Source organism: Chiroxiphia lanceolata, chromosome 1 (assembly GCF_009829145.1).
Source record: "Chiroxiphia lanceolata isolate bChiLan1 chromosome 1, bChiLan1.pri, whole genome shotgun sequence".
Lineage (NCBI taxonomy): Eukaryota > Metazoa > Chordata > Aves > Passeriformes > Pipridae > Chiroxiphia > Chiroxiphia lanceolata.
Window position 1 is genome coordinate 23,256,710 of NC_045637.1, and position 21,879 is coordinate 23,278,588.

Genomic DNA, 21,879 nt, shown 5'->3' on the forward strand with positions numbered 1-21,879 from the left:
CACGTTTATTAGATTACAGAATCTAATGTCTTGGCATCTTCAGCCTTTAATCAAAAAAGTTTCATTATTTAGAAAAGGAAATTGTAAGAGCCATCATTCCTCATTAATACCATATGTTTGAGCTTGTAAATGCAATATTTTATGCACTACATAATCTAAAAAGCCTTGTATTTGTAAAGCGTTTAATAAATTATGTCACCTTTAAAGGGTGCAAGCAGCTTATGGCAGACTACTTATCTAGTGAAATTAGGACAGCACATAGAACTTCAAATAAATATTGTGATAAAAATCATAAATGTATTTTGCAACCAACTTCAGTAAATCACAGTGCTAAAGCATATAAACTGTAAAAAGCACTACAATTGAAATCCTCTCCCTAGTACTGATCATTAGTTTAATAATAGGGTTTCTAATAAAATCCACATGTTACTAAAAAAAGCACTATTTTCTCAAAAATACTGAAACATGTCCATTAGTTTGTTACAACACAATATAATTAGTAATTAAATATTATCTACAGATTACCCTGAAAATGAATCAAGTTCACTTTGTGAAGATTTAGCTGTCTCACTGCACTCTTGATGCTAAGCCCCAGCCTGCGGTCCATTCCTTTTAGGTTCAGAGTCTATTTCATCAGGTGTGATAAGAAATGACAGCAGATGCAATCCAAAGAGCTGTCCATCTTTCGGTTGATAAAGATGGGCTGACAAATAAAGGACAATACCTCTCTCCATGCTCTGATCAACTTGTCCTAAGACTGCTGTGGTTGCATCACTATTATTACTTGATCATTGAGCTTACTATCATTTGCAGTAGGTCTCCTGGCCCGGAGGATTACTGATATGAGTGATCTTCTCCATTCCTTTCACTCCTTATGAAACAAAATTTGTCCAAGAGAACAGACTCCTGATGAGGCTTTTACCTCTCGGGAGATAACCACTCTTCTTCACTCTACAGACCCAAAACTCATACATGGGTCAATGGCCCCAAGGACTCTCAGAAGACAATTTCTCACTTACCAACAGTTCAAAAAGACGTGACGGAAGATAGGAATACCTGTAGAAGCCTGGACAGTAAGGAGTTAATGCACTGCTGTGCCTCAAACACTGATGACCAGTCAAGTGGGCAAATTCTAACAGGACTTGCCGGGAAAGGGGGGCTGTATGAAAGTAGGGCAGCACCTTTCTGGAGACAATTTTTCTGTTCAGGTTCACGGTGACCACACAACATACAGCGCAAGCACGAAAGCAGGGTCAAACAGTGGTCATATCCTTAGGGGGGGCAATGGACCACGAGGGATCCCAAAGCATCCCCCAGTTCTTGGGGAACTCTCATGAGAAAACTGCGTGTGCTCCTCAGTGTTGCATTAGACATGAAAAATCCCCTTCCCGGTGAGCGATTTAGGCATTCCCAGGCTAACTTGAATGTATGTAGCCTGAAGAACTTTTTGTTTTCCAGGCCCCCACCCCCAGCAGATCAGGACTGTGACCATTACTCCGACCACAGACATACAAAGCACAACATTTAAGTCTCATTCCTGAATTCATGGATGGTTATATCTTTCCTTGCCACTATCTGCTCTTATCCTTTCCCTCTCTTTCTTTCTTTTCCTTATATATTTTCTTCGTGGCATTTTTCTACTTTTATAGTGAAGAACCAAAAGGGACACATACCTCCTTTCTGCTGCAATTAAATTGTTTAAAAATAAATCTGCCTCACATATACACTGGTCATTGAGTATCATCCCACTCTAATTCACCCCAAGGGATTTATCAAAAGGAACCTCAGTTACCCCCCATCAGAGACCGGTCCTAACAATACCTACAGGAGTCCTTTTGGAGAAATCACTGGCTAAATCCTAAGGCATATGGATTTCTATAAAAATATTCAAAGAATGTGGGGTATGAACTGGGGATACTGCTAAAAGGGTTCAGAAGTTTCACAAGAAAATATCTACACTAGAAGGGTAAAAAGTATTTGCCAAATGTCTGTAAAGTTTGGGGTCACTTACTGCTGGCAAAAGTTGTTTGTTTGAACAGTTCTGTCAGCGACAACTTTACAAGGCTTACTCCCTACACATTTTTGTGCTTCAATATTTAAATATCATTCCCTAACATGAACAGGACAGTGATAAAAAATAATCAGTGTATAATGAGTAGAATTCAAAATTACTACCTTTGCCCAGCTGTATTTGAGCTAAGCAAAGAAAATATGGACAGAATGTTAAACATAGCTTAAGATGAATAAATGTGACAGACAAGAAGTGGAAGAAAACACTTGGAGTCTGTGGAATACACGGCACCAGCTTGGACATCAAATATCTCACGTCATCAGTATAGTAAAAGCCCTTCAAACTAATTTAACTGCTTTACTTTCAGACTATGTGGTTTTGTTACTGTTACTTAATCATCTGTCAACTCTAAGTCTAAATAATCAACTTTCAGTTTCCATGACAGACTGAATAACTCTTCAACCACTCTGTAATTATAAATCCCACAACTCTGCCTCTGTAAGACTACCTTTTAATTATTTTTTTTTTAAAAAAAGAGTTTCAGGCCCTTACTTTCCCTTGATAATTTTTCCATCTTTTCTCAATTAAATCTATTTTGGCAAAAGAGAGAAATATAATAAAACCTGCATTATCTCAGCTTTTATCTGTTTACTGTTAAAATGCCCAACAGTTTACAAAAATCTCGAAGAAAAGATAAGTTCATTAGAATTTTAATCATTGAATTTATACGAAAGTAGCTGAGATGAAAATCTGGATCAGAATAGTTTACCCTTCTCTTTTGTTAATTTTAAATTTCAGCATGGCTAATCGAAGCAGATAGGTGCCTTGGAAATAAAACAGCACAGTTATTCAGGCAGTACATTATGCTCTCCAGACGCATAAAATGGAAGCCAGTCACTGAGCCAAAGAGTGAATTCAGAAATTAGAAAAATAGACAGAAACTCACTATTCAGTCTTATCTACAAATGTCATTAGAATGCATGCAGTCTAAACTAATTCACAAAGTACAAAAAATATATGCATATTTTAGGTACATGGTATCCACAAGGCAGAATATCCACTAGGACGACTGACACATTTTGCATCCTTGGCATAACATTTGAGCATTTCCTTGTTTCTTTGTTGTGAATTGAGAAAAATGTATGTTAGTTCCCTGAATGCTCTGGGATTAATGTTTGCAGAGTGTTTGAGATTGTCACCCACAAGTTACTATAAAAAGTAAGTATGAAGGACCCACATTTTTTTGGAACTCAGTGATCCCTATGTGAAGACATTCTGGCTTTTTATCAGTAGACCAGCAAGCAAGTCTGGAAGATTAGATAGTTGCAGGCTTCAGTCCTATAGGATGCCTAAAATCCAAAGGACAGAAGCTCCTGACTTCTTTCACAAGCCCTATAGTTGCATTAATTGTGTTTAAGAACCATGTACCATATTAACAACATCCTTTAATATGACATTATGCACTCTATTTGTACAGTTGTCGGGTGACAAAAGCATTGCACAGAGACTGTGACCAGAGCTCTAGAGGATCCCAAACCAAGAGGGGTGAAACCCACAGCTCCAATCTGCCATGTGAATGCTCCAGACATAAAGTTTTAATTAGTTTCCAGGGATAATTTTTTATCCTCCTGATGCACAGTAAAGCCAAGTATACAAGGATCTGCAGGGAAAGAAAGAAAATAGGAGAAACTGTGGCTATGTAGCCCCATGCTCAAGTGGAACAGGGAGTCCTGGGTGCTGGACTTCGTTCCCAATACCATTTAAACATTTTGTGATAAGCAATCTTGTATAATAGGCTGAAATAATCCATAATTGACCCATAAGAAATCCTGTTCCTGACTTAGCTAGTATCATCTGAGTGGTTTGGATAATTGTATTACATAAACATCTCTCTATTACAAAGCACATGATACGGGATGACCTTCTCTGAATAAAATAATCACCAAACAAGTTTGCCAATGGCTGTGACATATTCACGTAACATAAGCATATGTCATTTCATATTTTTTACATCCTGGTTAATCTGGTTTTGGAGAATAAGTTTTTAAAGGCACTGTTTAGAAATATCTCTAAAAAGAAACATAGAGAAATATTTGTATATTAAACAGTTTGTAATTAAATCTTGTTCTAAACATGTTCTCGTTTGTTTTTTGGGGGGTATATTGCATAATTTCGATAATCACTGATTTCACATTTACTTGAATTTACAGGAAAAAAATTCTTCAGCATATGTACAAGATTTCTCATATTGCTGCAGTGATTCTTGTTTGAACTCAAGCTCTTAGATGATCTCTTTCTAGAGGAGAAAATGTGCTTTGTTCTGTATGAGTAAATTTAAATATTCCATTACTTGATTATTTCTGCATTCTTAAGGGTCTCACCCAAAACTCAGAGAAAGGAACTCAACAGAAATCTTTCTGTGTCTTCAGAAAGGTTTGGATCACTTTTTCCCATATTCATTTATATTCTTCACTGGGTGGAACAAAGTTGCCACAACACAGTTTTGAGTTTGAACATTTTGTTTGTTTGAACATTTTGTTTGTCTGCTATATGAAACATCTGTGAGTTCCCATTACAAAAATCCTTGCTGATGTCTTATGAGAAACAAACATTGTCAGTCACAGCTCTAACATACTTTTCTCCAACACCTTCTAGAGCTGAGATGCACCTGATAATGCCAAAAAGCTATAGATTAAAAATGTCTACAGAGAGAACTGATAGTTGCAAGAAGCATTCAGGATGTTTTCACAAAATGTAGCTTTTCAGTAAAAACTCCAGCCCTTTACGCTGAAGGATTCCACATTACATCACAGAGCTGACAGGGACAGGTGACAATAAGCAGTTGTGTGGAATTGGGGTCATTACTACTTCAATTTAATCCTGGTCCTGTTGCTGCCCTTTGGAGTTCTGACAAGTCATTTGACTTTGCCTTAGAAGGATCTCCCATTTGTAAAACAGGCCTATTACTTGAAGCATCTTAAAAGAGACTGGAAAAGTTAAGACAGAGTTAAAACTCTCTTCGATAACACTTGCATATGACTGTACAAGATGGATGCTTAATAGTGGAAATACTTACAAAACAAATATATATTTACAGAAATTTCAGCCTATGCCTGGAAGTGTTTACCCCAAGCTCTTCACCACAGTCTGTATGCACGGCACATCATTCTGCAGAAGTGACCTTTACATTTTAGACACCCAAATCGTTAGGGAAGGCCCATGCGAATATGTGGGGAGGAAAAGAGGAGAGGGCAAAAGAAGCCTTTTCTTCCACACAGCTCACATACAAAGAGTCGGTGGGCTCAGGCCTTACTCTTTGTTTACTTAAAACAGAAGGGAGAGTAACTACAAGGTGAACAGTGGTAGACAGACGGGGAGTGTATGCTGGAGGAAGTGCTGAGCCATTTAAAAGGCCTGAACCACAAGTATTTCCTTTTCTGGCAGCCTCTGTCCAATGTGTGGCCCCTGGCTTGGTGATGGGACAAACACTGACACAGCTGTAGGCTGAAATACAGTCACCACATGCCTTTCCTAATTCAGGATAAGTTTTCTCCTCTATGCAGAACAAGGCCAATTCATCAGGTTCAGAGACAATTGAACTGAAAGATGAGGTTTTAAGCTGCACACGCTTGGTTCCACCAGTTGTCTGCTCTGGGTTCATTTCACCTCTGTGATTCCAGCCATGACCAACCATCGACTTGTACCAATCTGATACCACTGTGCAGTTTGGAGAGGGTTAAACAGGGTATACAATCACATTAATTTCGTGTTTACGTCCCTGCTGTCCTGTCATTCACCCAGCCAAGAGGACTGGAATTTCCTCCCACAGCTGCGGTGCTTTGAGGAGCCAGTAACCACAACCTAAACCACGTTCAGCTGCAGTGAAGCAAGCAGCCAGCCCACAAACAGCTCTGGAGGGAAGGCTGCCCACGACCACCTGTCTGATTCACGACAGTCCCAACAGCCCTCATGTACTACTGGGCTCTGGACCACGCAAGTGTTATGAGGATCACCTGGGGAAAACAGAAGATGTCTGTGTGCATTCACAGCTATAGCCAGCTGATTGCTTCACTCTGTATGCAGGGAAGGCTGAGAATAATTCCCTCTTGGCAATGTTTTCTTGTCAAATTTGGCAATGTGGTTTCCTTCTGAGAAGTCTGAGATTACAAAGGAAAATGTAAAAATTAAGGTGTATTTTTTGCTTAAAAATTTCTGAACTACAGATCTTCTCAATTCAAGTTCCATTTTGGAGATTCGAGGCACCAGGTGGCAGCTATTTCCTTTAGTAATTTGTAGGACAGTTAGCTCTGGACTATATGTAAATATCACTGATTATATAAGCAATTTTGTATTTTATTTGAAAGGTCATTTCAAATAAATTTCAAATAAAATTTAAAAAAATTCAAGTCTTTAGTCAAAATAAGCCTATTAATGTAGCACTTGTTTTATTTCCTGTACAAAATTTATTGGAAGTTACTATATATACTGATTTTATTGAGGCAGGTCTTCAAAAGTTTCTAATATTTCTCTATGTAGGGAGAGAAGAAGTAGCATTTATGAAGAGTGTCTGAAGAAATGTGTTTTTTCTATAATGGGGTCTCAAGAGTTCATAAAATCATAGAATATACTGAGTTGGAAGGAACCCACAAGTACCATCAAAGCCCAACTCTTGGCCTTGCACAGGACAGCCCCAAGAGTCACGCCATGTGCCTGAGAGTGTTGTCCAAACTCTTCCTGAACTCTGGCAGCCTTGGTGCTATGACCACTTCCCTGGGGAGCCTGTTCCAGTGCCCAACCACCCTTTGGGTGAAGAACCTTTTCTTAATATCCAGCCTAAACGTTCCCTGACACAACTTCAGGCCATTCCCTCGGGTCCTGTCAGTGGTCACCACAGAGAAGCCCCTCCTCTTCCCCTCACAAGGAAGTTGTAACTGCAATGAGGTCTCCTCTCAGTCTCCTCTTCTACAGGCTGAACAGACCAAATGACTTCAGCTTCTCCTTATACAGCTTTCCCTCTAGGCCCTTCACCATCTTCATAGCCCCACTTTGGATGCTCTCTAACAGCTTTATATCTCTTTTATAATGTGGTACCCAAAACTGCACAGAGAACTCGAGGTGAGGCTGCACCAGTGGGAGAAAAGGGAAGTATTAAAACTAAATCCACGCAGACTTCAGCTTTTAACCACTCAACATGAATCAACACTTTATACTGACTGTATGGAAAGACTGACAGGAGAACCGGGAGCTTTCTTCCAGCAGTGAGGAATAATAATAATTCCGTAGTAAGACGCAGTCAGACGTTACATACAAGACAAGCACTGGAGACAGAAGTAGGGATTAGCTTTCATCATGTTGCAGTTTAGCACTTGCATGTAGGGACAGCTCTCCTGGATCAGATAAAAGTTCCATCCAGATCACAGTAATTAGTGATGGATGATAAAGAAACACAAGTGCAAGACAGAATGATGGAAGAAATTAAGAAAGAGCAGTGCAAGCACATATAGTTACAACTTGCTCAGAATATTCTCTAGACTGTTGGAAATTTGAACATCAAGGACTTGCTGAGTTACTGTTCATTATAGGAATTTTTCTTCCACTGATTTTTCTAGCCTGTATTTGAACCCATGCTGACTTCTAGCACCACAATATCCTGTGGCAAGCAGTTCTACAGCTCATCTAGATGTTAAATGAACCTTCCTTGGTTTGCTATGAAACCTGCCACTAGATATTTCATTGAATATCCCCTAGTTCTTTTGTTGAGTCAGTGAGCAGTTGTTCCTCCTTTACATCCTCTGCCACTCGTGACTTTAAAGACTTCTCTCTTGTTCTGCCCTCCTTCATCCCACTAAGGATCCTTGCTCCCCTGCAGTGCAGTCCACAGTTACTTTCTTCCTACCAAGAAACTCACTTGACAGTTTCCAGTCCAGGCTGAAGAGAGAGCTCCAAGATCAGGCATGTGGAGAAGCATTTCAGCCAGAAGGATGCTGGGGAAGGAGCTGACCTACATTTGCATGAATCTTCCTTCACGCTCAGGGGAGCAACAGGCACTTTCACCCACCTGACCTGGGTTAGACACTCTTCCAGATGAGATCAGCTGCCCTTTAGAAGCAATTCTTATAAATAATTGCTTATAAATATCTGCTTCAGAGGTGGCTGTTTACAATGTAAACGGATGCTCTGCTCAAATGAGTCCAGTCAAAGCAACTGTTTCTGATGAAGTCAGAGAGCAATGTTTTAAAAAATAAAGTTCCCATCTTTTTTTCTTTTTCTCCTTCCCTTGTCCCAGATAAAAAAAAAGCCCTGGGTATAAGCCCAAAGCCAAAGCTTCATATCTGAGCCCAAAACATATTTAATTTGAAATGAAAAATGTTTGACTTTGCTTTATGCACAGATGTTGTTCTGGTTTCATTTGCATGTTTTTGCTTGAAAAATCTGTCCAAAGTGTGCTAGTTAATTACTATTTAAGGATTTCATTATATGTTGTCTGTCAAATAAATCCCAAGAAATCTTCCTCTCAACATGTACAGGAAGTATTTTCATGTTTATATGTATGCATTTCCTTTAGAAACCACACTAGAACAATTACAGACAGAGTAACTGTAAGCAGAATAGCTCAGAGATAATTTATAACTCCATTCAGCAAAGAAGTAGGGCTCAATGCTGCAAAATCATCTGTGCAGTTAGAGCTGGCTTGTTTTTATTTGACAAAACTGCTTGTTTATTCCAAGCCACCAGCTCTCCAAGACACTATTTAAGAAACTTTACATGTTTATGAATTTCTGTAACGAAGCAGCACAATGTTTTCAGCACTCCAGATAGAAGAATAAATCTATATATAACTAGGACACAACAACATTTAGGAACAGATTGTGATTACCCTTTCATGGGAAGAAAATTGGATTCAGGAAGCTATTGTCTTTTTCCATCATATACAACCTCATAAAAGTCATCCAGAATAATGATGTAATTACTCTCTCCACTCAAAGGCATGGAGGGACAGTCCACCTCAGGTCACAGAAGTATTTCCTACATCTTGGTCAGCCTTGTACTGCTGCATCTCTAGTTGCACCTCATGATTTTGTACAGGTGAAACATATTTATTTTTTCAATTGTTCCTTCATTTTTTTAAAAATAAGCATTTTCTGGATGAGCACATGCTTTCTAGGGTATACTTGTCTGCAGGTAAGCAGTACTGAAGACATTGAAGTATTCTTTTATTCTGTGTAACAAATGGTGGGTGTGGTGTCTTGAGTGCAGAAACTGTGACAGAGCACTCCTCTTTTGATGGACTTTTTAATTATTAAACTGCATCTCTTTCTAACCTTATCTCCTCTTACGATTACACTGAGCATCCCACTCAAGAGTTAACAAGACAGAAACCTGGGAATAGGTCACATGAAACAGCCAAATTGTTTAACAGGACTTGTCATCTCCTAAAAGTGTGGTTATCACAGCCATGCTTGCATTACAGACATTGCTGGAAAGGCTTCTCTCTGTATTTATTAAAAAAGCTATTAATGTGAATAGATCACATCTGTAAAGCACCTATCATCCAGAAACTCCCACAAACTTCTACCTATCTCCTAAATTTGGTAGACGAATACCCACTCAACCTTGTTCTTTCTAAAGCCGAGTGTCTGCCACAGAGTTAATTTTAAGCAGACCTTGCTTTCTTCACTGCTATTAAGACAGAGGACCAAAACCACAAGTGCTGTGCAGTTTGGAACAGACTGCAGTGGACAGTCTTGTGTCCATAAAGAGTCCCGAGGGATTCTTGGGAAGAGCATAACTGCTCTAAGGGAGCCATTAAAGTGAATTGAAATCAGACTGAAAGTCCACAGGTCACCAAGAGCCATTAATAACTACAGAAAGATGGACCTCTCAATTATTGTCACACCCTCAGCCAAACGGGGGCAGCTGGGTGCTCCTCTGAGAGAACACAGACACCCGCTGAGCCACCAGGTGCTGCTGCTCCTGCCTGCCCAGCTGATGGCTGATGGTCCTTTGGCATCTGCACGGTTTTGGGGCTGGGAAAGCTTCAGCAGAGAGGCTTGGGGTGGGAGGGACTCGGATGTGTGAGGAATTGCTCCTCCGCTTGGCAAAGGCCAGGGCTGTGCTGTGCAAGAGGATGCAATGAGGAGACACCAGATGAGGTAGTGCCGGAGCTGCAGCAGGACCACCCCTGGGGGAGCAGCTCTGCAGCAGGGCAGGGCTTCCAGTGCACGCCAACTCTGTGGCTATAAAGCCACGACACAGCTAACTGCTGCTGAGACTCTGCCTCTCACACCCTGCTGCCTTTCACTGTTTGAGCAACACCTGCCTGAGCGAATTCTCACCTCCCCCATCTGTTGTTGCACAGTGTAACTATGACTTGAGCTTGACCAGGAAAATTCACACACAGCCCAGCTTAACACCCATATATTCTTGGCAACTGGGATTTAAGTTGTCATTGACTTTTACCGCACTGATATGTATCCTTGGAATTACACTGAAGACTTTGACTTATGTTTTGATGCCCGAAAAACATCAGCTGTCAGATGGTAATGGATCAACCCTGTTAGGAAAAAAAGCACTAAAGAAAGAAACACTGTTAATTTATAGCCACTGTTTTCTCCTACATTGCAACACACACAATTAGTGAATCCAAAAAGATCTGGAAGATTTAAATTACATACCCCCATTTCATGTCTTCTTTTTAATCTAATTATGAACACTGATAACAGATTTGCCTACTTCTATTGCAAATCTCTAATGAATTGTCATGTATTAGAAAAGTTCCAGTATGTGGGCTGCAAACAAATACAATTCTTGTATTTAAAATAAAAAGGTAGTGGGGAAAATGGATAACCATGTATATTTTGATTTTGTGATTTAACTCGCAAGTAAATTTAATTACTGTAATGACATGTGAAAATGACTTGGAAATCTTATTTTTAAACTTCAGAAGATATTTGACTGAAATTGACCCTGTTAATAGCCTGTTCCAAACAGTACAGCTGGCTTCTGACTAGCAGCTACCTAGAAATAGGTGAGACCTACAGCAAGAAATGTAATTAGCCAACAGCAACAAGGAATAGAGCAAACAGGCAGCATGAAGCAATTCAGACCACAGAGTAGGTTGAACTTAAAAAAAAAAATAAAAAAAATCTTCCATAGACAAGGAAACAGTGGAAGAAAGAGCCGAGTAGAGATGATAAGATGGAAAGTTAAAAAAAAAAAAAAGGAAGAAATAAGAAGGAACAATCTCGTTGCTAAGATTAAAGGCCAGCTAACTAGGGATGTAACTTCTCTGCAAGTAGAATATGAAATGCTAGCTGAATAGCTGTTTGTTGGCAGACACAGACTGCCGTGATACTTTTTTGCAATTCGTAATCAAACAAATGAGGAAGAAGTGCACATGTTGCACATGCACACTATCAAGATGTGAATGGTGGCCTCTACATGGAGCTTGAGCCCTTTGAAGATTCACTCACTGAAGTCATTACTCCGGGAATGTTTACAAGTGCAATTCTCCAGAAAAACAGATCCAGCATTTAAACCACAGTCCTGGGTCTCATGTAGACTATTGTATGTGGTTACTAACTAATCACTCCCTTTATTTAAAGCACTGCATAGTTCTACTTGCATCCCTTTTTTTTCTTGCCCCTGATTCTTCTTCCTCTTCTCTGTCTCCTACTTTACATGCTTTTCCTCTTGTGGGCTTTATCAGACAGTTTTCTATTAGGGAAGGTCAGGGGTCCTCTGCCTGGACTCACCTGGAGGCCCTGAGAAGGACTTGGAGGGTGAACCAGGAGGGCTATTCATTTGTAGTGGTGGCTGATTTTAAAGTATCTTCATGGTTACTATTCACTGAAAAAATATATTTGTGATCTAGTGGCCCAGTAACAATGTTATGCATACAAACTGCCACACAAAACCTGCTGCCTGCACTGCTGCCACTGACAAGTCTGCAGGATTTTTGTGGAAAATATCTTTAAAGCAGGATTTTTCTCCAAGTTGTCTTCTACTCTGACATGTACCATCCCCAAACTGGCTCTGTAGTTCGAAATCACATGTCCCAAAGCACCTATGAAAAATAAGAGCTTCTCTGTATGGTTTGTTGGTCGCTGGGCTCCATCTCATGCTTCAGTCTGTTTAACTGGCATGAGTCTAAGGGTCCTTCCCTCCATCCACAGCCAAATAAATTACCTTCCACACATGTAGAATAACACAAAGAATGGCTCTTCCAACCTTACCAAAGAATATTCTTCCTCTGCTCAAAGGAATCATCCATCAGAAATGAAAGATCTAACTCTGCACTTCTTAAATAAGTCTCCAATTGCTTTGAGAAAGGGAAAGCAAACAGAAGTGTTGACTGTTTAATTACAGGCTACTTAGTTGAGGTCATGTCCACAGAGGGAATATATTTGCGTTTTTTAAAAAAGCAACTTATTAACCATTGTGGATAAATGTATGTTAGGTAAGATCTATTGAAACGATTTTATAAAGCACATAAAGATCTAAATCCCACTTTGAAGAAAGATTTACGGCTTTACGTTTTATCCCCACTGGCAGCATGACTGGAGATGAAACTTCCATTGATTGGCTTCAGTGAGAGTTAAAAATAAACAGAATGAAATCCCCTGGCTAAGAGCACAACAGAACTGCTACTGCTCTGGAGAACAAATGTCTTACTTTGGGTTATCTTTTGCACCTGTACACTGGCAATTTTTCCAAACTGGATGAACATTTCCATGGCACTGCTGTGACAGTTTAAATTGGTGTGGAAAATTAATCTTCATCCATGGTGCATTTGAGTAGCTAGCAGGAAAAAGCAATCCCAGGTTGGGAAAGCGGAAAAAACAATCCTCAGGTTACTATGGTTCACTGCAGGGGAGCCACATTACTGCCATGCCAAAATCTCCTACAGATACCTCCATAAACTGGGAGAGAGAAGTATTGGGAAAACACTTAGAGCAGAGACTCTGCTGTGACTAAGGTATGCAGCTGGATCTGCAGGTCCTGGAGCATATGTGGGTCATGTCTTCCCACCATCTGGGGTCAGGCCATTCCCCTGCCCAGCCCCAGCTGGTTCCCCCGTGCCATAACAATCTGTCCATGGAGCCAAGCCACGTACATTCATGTGGTGTCAAACTTTGAACAAAGGTCACAGAAGGAGGACTTCTCACCTAATAGGGGCAGCAGGAAAATCCTGTTCACAGTCCGCAATGGAAGGATGTCTGTAAGTTCCAGATGGCACACTTGCAAAAAGGATGGCTTAAACCATTTACACTGAGTGACAAAAATCAGATTATCTCACACCCAATAACAGGTTAGTTACAGTTCAGATCTATGAGCATTATATTTATAAGAACCAGTTTGACTGGGGAGAACTAACTGGAAATTTTTGTGCTGGGAACACCAAAGCAAACACATAGCACGAAGCAATTCAGACTATTATGTGTGTATGCGTGTATATATATGTATATATATATATATGTATATGTATATATGGAATGATGAATTTTAAGACAAATTCCTTCTATAAACAAAGAAGCATCCAGCACTGGGGCTTCCAACATATGAAGGGCATGGACCTGTTGAAGCAAGTCTAGAGGAGGGCCACAAAGATGACCAGAGGGCTGGAACACCTCTGCTGTGTCAACTTGGAGAAGCAAAGGCTCCAGGGAGACCTTATAGCACCGTCCAGTATCTAAATAGGGTCTACAAGAAAGCTGGAGAGGGACTTTTTGCAAAAGCATCTAGCGACAAGACAAAGGAGAATGGCTTTAAATTGAAGGAGGGCAGGTTTAGATTACAAACATCAGAAAGAAATTCTTTACTGTGAGGGTGGTGAGGCACTGGCACAGGCTGCCTAGAGAACCTGTCGACACTCCATCCCTAGAAGTGTTTAAGGCCAGGTTGAATGAGGCTTGGAGCAACCTGGTCTACTGGAAGGTGTCCCTGCCCATGGTGGGGGGGTTGGAACTAAATGATCTTGAAGCCCATTCCAATCCAAACCATTCTGTGATTCTATGACATTTAAAACTTTTACTTTAGGTTGTAGCAATTATGCCCAGTCTCATATTTAAGCTTAGATTTTCACTTGCATTTGTACAGATTCTTTTAGCTAATGCTGCTGATAAATACATATAAAAAATATCCCTGAAGATGAGAGCATACCCTGCAGATATGACCTGTTGGAATTCAGTTAGCAGGTTTGATTCTACAAATAACATACTTATTTCGAAGAAGACTCACATTTTTAAAGAAACCTGTAGTTTATGATTCAAAGGCACGTTGGCATGAAGAAGCTCTGCTGAAAGAAGTTTCCCAGAATTCATAAAAATTAAAACCCCATCATTTTAATACAGAAGGAGACTTCAGTGTTGGCGGAATATTATACATTTCAACAGACAGAAGTGACCTATCACAGCATTTCAAATTTTCATAAGGTTTCTTCACGAGTCCTAAACTCTCAAAGGTTCTTGGCACTCAACTTTCAAAGTCTTATTCTTCCACTCTTCATTTTGAAACCATTTTTTATCCAATTGTATTGAACTTGCTTTTTTACAGTCACGTGAAGAAAGGTTTTTGTTGCTGTTTCTCAATGTAGACAAAAAAATTAATCTTGTTGAGTCTGTGATTTTAGGGGGTGAAGGAAGGGAAGAAAATCTTCTGATTCACAGTGGAGAAGGACAAAGATTATCCCTACATACTGTTGTTCCTCGCTGAAGCTCAGCAAAGAGCAGAAGAAAGAAAGAGGCTGCTCAGGAGCACATCAGCTCCTCCATATGTCACTAAGTGCACTGTGCCGGTGCGTGTCCATGGAGCTTGTCAGGGAAGGATGTGCAAGAGATGGACACAGACTGCGTCACCTAGGGATGAAGGAGCTCATTCTGACTAGAAAGAAGGAGTCAGACGCATTTGAATAAAGCTTGTCTCCACCCCCAATAAATAATTCAAAACCCAGGCTGTTAATGACTCTCCTCCCACCTCCCTGGCTGGACCTGGGAAACTTCCCAGCAGCATTGCTCCTGAGTCTTTCTGTACTCACAAACGAGAGTTTTTGGGTGATATTCTTGGTTAGCTGATAAATTCCCAAACAGCTCTTTCTACAGGACCTGATCTAATATCATCTGATTGAACTGAGAAAGATGCATCATACCTGAAAGCAACGGATTCTGACCTTTTTCAAATTAAGGAGATGTAAATATTGGGGAAGGAAGAGGACTCCAATGGTCAAGGCACTAAATAGGAATGCACAGCCTTTCTCAGAACCTGCATCCATGTAGCTGTCTTGTAAGATCCAGATAAGCAAAATTAAATTAAACACTCAGTGCAACAATATGTCATCTGTGAAAAGGATAAAAGGGCTTCCTTTCCTCACAAGTGCTTTAAAGATGAGGAGGCAGCTCAGAGCACTTTGGTAATTACTAAATACAAAAGTAATGAGAGAGTCTTGGTAACCAGGCATGTCTAAAAACCAGTCTTTTGCTTTATAAAGGCAGCAGTGAAGCAGATGGTTTTAATGTAACTTTTAAAAAGTAAGTGTAGTTTCCCAGATAATCCAGCAGACACTCTCCCACTATGGAGCCTGCCAGTTCTGTGGGTTGTAGAGTGAACAATGTTTGAAGCTGAGTTACAACTACTCACAGGCTGAAATAAAGAGCTATCAAAATTATTGCACATAAAACTCCTTGTTTTACTCAAAGTAGATTCCAGTAAAGAAAGTAAAATACATCTTAGCTTTCAATAAACCGTATTTTTATACTTAAATGTCCTCGTTGCAAGCTCTGATCATGGTCTGTAAAACTTCTTACATTTTTCTTAAAGCTTCAGGTATTGAAGACAAATAACTATGCAGGAGTTACAACTTTCATGTAAAAGCAGTGATAGTTTTCTAAGTCCTTGCAGCTGCACAGGAATCACTCATTCCAATGGTTTACAGTTGATGGTCTAATATTAGTTTGTGGAGACCACCCACAAACAGAAAAACCTGAGGAAGGCAATCCTGAGATTTCACCCAGATGATCCAAAGGATCAAGTTCATGCTGCTCTCATTCTGTTATGTAAGTGATGTAAAGACCCTTTTTCCACAAGCCAGTGGAGTCACCCCGGGGACTGATCTGGCACAGTGCCGTCAGAGTGTAGCTTGGGTGGAGCTGAGTGGCTCCATGGTGATACCACTGCAAACAGAACTGGCTCTTTTCTAGAGACTCTTCTTCCTGTATTCCCTCAGTGCCTTCTGCAAAAAGCAAGACATTGCTTACCAGTCATGTCCTGCACATAGGAACGTCAGCATTAAACTACTGTAAAGTGAACTGATACCTTCCATTCTTTGAGATTAAAATCTCTTTATTAATTTCTCTCCCATCAATCTTTGTTTCGTTTTGTCTCCTCACCAAACAAACCCCATCATGTGCTGGGAAATAAATCACTGAACTTTTGTTGCCTTTTAGCTCCTCTCTGTGAGTTTGTAAAGCACTACACCAGCTGTTGAGCATCCTAAATCACAGTTTCTACAGATAAATCCAAGTTTCACAGCAGGTGCAGACCATGGCATCCTTGAATCCTAATCATTCCCCCCACTGTCCAGATCATCACATAGCTGGAGAGATCAGACTTGAGGGTTGTTCCTGGGGCCATAAGATAAACTGTAGTTTATAATTAACACAGATTCTTTAACAGATTATGTGCATAAAATAAACTTGGTGTTTTAACAATAGATGTGATTTGCAACCATTTCACACCAGTCTGTTGAATCTCAAGTCCAAACATCACCAATAGACGAGAACTCTTAAAGGAATGAAGGTGCTTAACGAAAGAGTCAGAAATTAATAAAAAATAAGGCCATTAAATGCATAACACTAGACAGATGTTTGTGATGTAACATCCTTACCGCAGTGTCGTTGGTGGTAATGTACACCAACACATCTGAGTTGTTTCTGCCATTAATGTATCGGTAGCAGTTCCACACACAGCTTATCAAGTAACCCTGCAAAGAAAAGGGATTTATTATTCTGTGCAGAAAATAAACCATAGACTTCTTCTCTTAAAGCATTTCCATTCTTTACAAATATAAATATCAGCTTGGTAGAAGCATAGGACAGTCACTTTTCTGGTTGCAGTAACTATGAGAGTGTGGAGGGGCTCTTGAGTAATTCAACACCGTTCCTTATACTGATAGAATTGGACTTCTTCAGTCTTGAGAAGAGAAGACACTGGGGAGACCTTACTATGGCCTTTCAATATATAAAAGGAGCTTGTAAGAAAGATGAGGAAAGTCATTTTACCAAGGCCTATAGTGACAGGACAAGAGGCAATGTGAAAGAGGATAGATTTAGATAGGACATAAGGAAGAAAGTTTTTACAGTGAGACTGGTGAGACACTGGAACAGCTTGCCCAGAGAAACTGTGGATGCTCCATCCCTGGAACTGTTCAAGGTCAGGTTGGATGAGGTGGTCTCTGTTCATGACAAGGGGGAGTTGGACTAGAAAAACTAAAAGTTCCCTTCCAATCCAAACCATTCTGTGATTATATGGGTCTGTGATTGTGGATACTTGTGTTGCACTACAAGCCACTCCATCTAGGCAGATATACTGCAATCTAGACCTATCTGAATGACACCTACTATTCCAGATGTTTAATATTACAGCATACTTAATACAGACTATGTTTTGAAAAGAAACAGTTTATTTGTGCCTGAATATGGCTAAAGTAACATAATTTTGTGTATATAACCTCCATTTTACCTAAATGAGCAAGTGACATATGCTGACTTTCTTTTTTAGACCTCTCTATAGAGATACAGAGAGGGATGAGTTCAGTCAGACACCTCGTTACTGCGCATGGGATACTGCACATTTGCAGAGGTGAGTTTTACAACATATAATGAAGGCACGGGTTAGACTGTGACCAAAAAAAGAAGGTGCTACAGACATAGAATGTCTCAGGGACAGTAACAAAAAGTAAACATAAACCATTTTTTGATTAATCCACAGTAAGAATGTTTAAATATCATCAACTGGGGTTTAGTAGCTTTAGAAAGTGGAAGCAAACCCCAGCAAAAAGAGCTCAAGCATGCAGGGGACTGAAGAATCATGAAATTACAGGAAAGCTTCCTTGTCCTGTGAGTAGCAAGCCTGGACATTGACTGTGTGATTATACTGTATATCACCTGCATTATTTCAATACTCTGTTTCACTTAATCTGACATTAAATCTATGTATTCCATGTGACTGGAATGGTCTGGAGCCTTGCTATTCTTGCCTGACTAGAGAAAATTGCCCATGTAAAAGTTTTCATTGACATCTGAAATGATTTCTGACATTTTAAACATTATTATAAATATTTTTTTCAGTGTAAAGCAAAAAAACCTGTTATTGTAGCAATAAACCTACTGCGAGATCACACAACTTCACTGCTTTTGTTCTTGGAGCTCACTATGCTCTGGGTAGGGCTGCTGTTGTCTCCACCTTTTTTTTTTAACTGGTTGGGCAAAGTGCTCACATCCATCATCTCCTTCACCAGCATGAAATGGTCCAGTTTGGGCAGCAGAGATGAGCAAAGTGACTGGAAGGAAGACAGAAGGCAGAAAGGCGTGCAGGGGCAGGAGTCAGATCCGCAGCATGCTAGTAACAAGGCTGGTGGGACTAAGCAGTTTCCTCTGGAGCTTTGTGCTTCCCATGTGATTACACGACAGTGATAAGGAGAACTATGTGTTTTGATAGTGCCTAACTTAACTTGTATTTTCACTTAGTAGGTTCTGCACAGCAATTCTTTCACCAAACTAGCATGTTCAAATTAAACTGCCCGTGTTGACTCCATTTGCATGTGTCTCTCACTGAGTGAGTCATAATTTTGTGACTCAACTTGCGCTGATGACCTTCCAAAAGCCTCTTATCCCTTTGAGCCCTGTGCTTCCTCCATATCCACAACTGACACACATGAGCTGTGTTTTTCAGGATGCCACATGACTCACTGATGGCTTGCTTGCAGATCAGGAAGAGTTTTTTCCACCAGGGTGGAGCTGGCTAAAATCTGGTAAATTTGCTACCTCTTTTTTTACAACATCTTACAGACCCTGGATGACTTGGAGGCGTTGCAGACTTTGACAATACTTTTGACCACCAAACTGGGGGAGCAAAAGGCTTCTGGAGTGAGCTAAGTCCCAAGGGAATATTAGACAGGCTCTACAGCCCGAGCTGTGGGCTATGCAAACCTGCCCCAAACTACTGAAACAAGTAAAGCCACATACATGAAGAACTAGATCTTTTCCAGATTTAAGTAAAATGTCATTGTTAATTATAAGTGGTAATAAATAGTTCAGTAGCTTTCAGTGCTCAGATACTATAGGCTGAGAATGATATAAGAGCCAATACAGAACAGTCTGAATATAGTACACTTCTGTGGGGACACAACCTCTCTTTATAAGAAACCCTTTATATTAAGCCTACCTATTTGCAAACCTATTTCTATCCTCCTGTCAAAATCCAAATTGAGGAAGCCCTGTTTCAGATAATACAATCCTATCTGGGAGAAGCTAGTGGGAGATTCATTTTTGAATGCTCCCATTCTATTACGTGCGGTGAATAAAACACATTTAACCCCACAATTAACCCCTACAGCTCTCCCAGCTCCAAACCCTAGCTCTAATCAGCCCTGCTCCTATATGCATGGGCTGTTTCTCAGTGGGTGAGGTTTGTTTCAGCCTTTGAATTAAAGAGGTCATCAGCTAGCATACACCAAGTAATTGGCCACGAGACACTGACCCACATATGGTTGAGAGTGGCAGCAGTTCAGAGCATGTCCTTTTCCAAGTGCTTTGGACATGTGCTGCTGGCCTGTGAATCGTGAGTCATGGAAACCTGTTTTCTTCAACCTCTAACCTTACTTAAACTTGTTCCTAGTAATTGTTTTCTACCAATGCTGCTGCACTGTTAAATGGGATTCCTCATTCAATTACCAATTTTCTCTCCTGAAAAACCTGGCTAGGGTTTCAAATACTGCTTTAAATGCATGGCTGGCCACTCAGTATATAAATATATTGATTTTTACCTCAGGAGACCAATGTTCACATTTGAAATTGGCCCTGCATAAAAGGCCTTAAATCCCTCAGCCTAATCCACCCTTAGTGGTACTTCAGCACAGGCTGCTGACAGACACCTTTTGGGGAGGCAGCCCCAAGTAGCCACCACGTGAAAGGATAGGTGCACAAGAAGGGCTGAACGTGGGAAGAGGCACTGCACCTACTTCTACCAGCTTTCAGTCTTCCCCTTTGCATGGTATAAAATTACTTGAGCCCCTATGGAACTGAAGCCCACAAAACTTTGTAACCCTGCCTCTTGCTGTTGCAATTGCACACACACTTGTTAAGCAGCACAACAACAGTAATGTACTGCAGGCTTCTGCTCATCAGACACACACTGGACCAGCTGACTGACCATCATCTCTGTGGAAATTAAGAGGTTGCTATATTGTGCTGTTTCTTGTAACACAGACGGAAAAGTCTGTGCTGATCTGGGTCACAAAAGCCCTCTGGGCAGCCTCCTCACTGGCAGCAAGTGCAGGGTGAATGCCACAGACCTGACACAGGTCCCTCGGGTTAGGAGATGCCTGCACTGCATCCCATTTTATTCCACAGCTGCTTTGAATTTTCTATTTACAGAGCTGGGATGGGCTTCAGTAACTGGTGAAAATGAGATAAAGATTTATACACAAAATGAAATTTATATGAAGATTTCAGAGGGATGCTAATGGCAGACTAGTTGACCACATGTATTTCCCATGTTGGTACTAGAGAAGGAGAAACAATGGGTTGCTGTGCTGATGAAATTGGAATTAAATTCATCTTCTCAGCACACTAGAATGTGTATCTTGTGAGTATAAAAAACCTGTGCAAGAACCACTGCTTAGAACAGCAAAGAAGTGCTGTAATTGGAAAGAATTAATGACACCAAACCAAACCATTGGCCTGCAACACATGAAATGGCACCTTACAGGGGCTAGTACATCACCTGTCCCCTAACAGTCACACATACTGGGTTTATACAATTTAAAGCAAATGACCCCTACTTTAGAAATGCTTCTCCCATAACTACCCTGCCACCAGCAATCCTAGTGCTGGGACCAATCCTAGGCTTTTTTGGAACAGATAGCAACCTCATGGCTCCTTGTTGGCTGTTCCCGGGAGTGTGGATCAGAGCTTGGCTGTTGGGGCTGTGTTCAGGGTCCCATGAACACAGGAAGGTAGCAGACACCAGGGCGATGTGTTGTGGGTCAGGGTTCCCCCTGCCAGAAGACATCCCCCTGGGCCGAGATACCAGATCTCTCAGAGAGAGCACAGAACTTCATTCCATATAACCTTTCCTGTCTGCTGAGGACACCAGGACATGCAGAGTGGTCTCATCTCCAGGCTCAACACCTTGTATGTGTATCTTACAGGCATATATTCTGGAGACCAGGGTTAATACTGAGTTTGCTGAAGACCAGCCTGTCTCACTGAACTAGAATACCTTTTGGCTGCCCCACTGGCAACTACCTCTTCCTACCTACTTTTCAGAAAGAGAAAGGCCAGAGAACAAAAGAAGAGGCCATACTCTGAAGCTGCAGAGTGCTCAAGGAAGCCTGGGGGAAAGGTTTATTCTGGTTGTTTATTCTGTGCTCACCTGAGCTCATTTGGGCCTGGGAGGCTTCCCCATGGTGGGGAGATTGAAATCTCAACCATTCTGTCTCAGCAGCTGGGGCTGGCCAGAGGAAACCGAGGCCATGTTCTCCAAACCAGCTGCAGAGGAGGGCGTGATTCAAAAGCCACCGTGTTGGCTATGTGCCATTTGAAGTCCTGTGTACATACATAAAATACATTTGTGCTGCTGGATGTCCTTCC

At 40.8% G+C, this 21,879-nt stretch overlaps 1 protein-coding gene across 1 annotated transcript in view; it reads right to left on the minus strand.

The window, feature by feature from the left end:
* LAPTM4B (lysosomal protein transmembrane 4 beta) overlaps positions 1-21,879 on the minus strand; it is a 59,552-nt gene that overhangs the window by 3,336 nt on the left and 34,337 nt on the right. Inside the window, exon 6 of the mRNA XM_032699456.1 lies at positions 16,893-16,988. Coding sequence (XP_032555347.1) covers positions 16,893-16,988 — 96 coding nt within the window. The remainder of the gene's footprint in view (positions 1-16,892; positions 16,989-21,879) is intronic.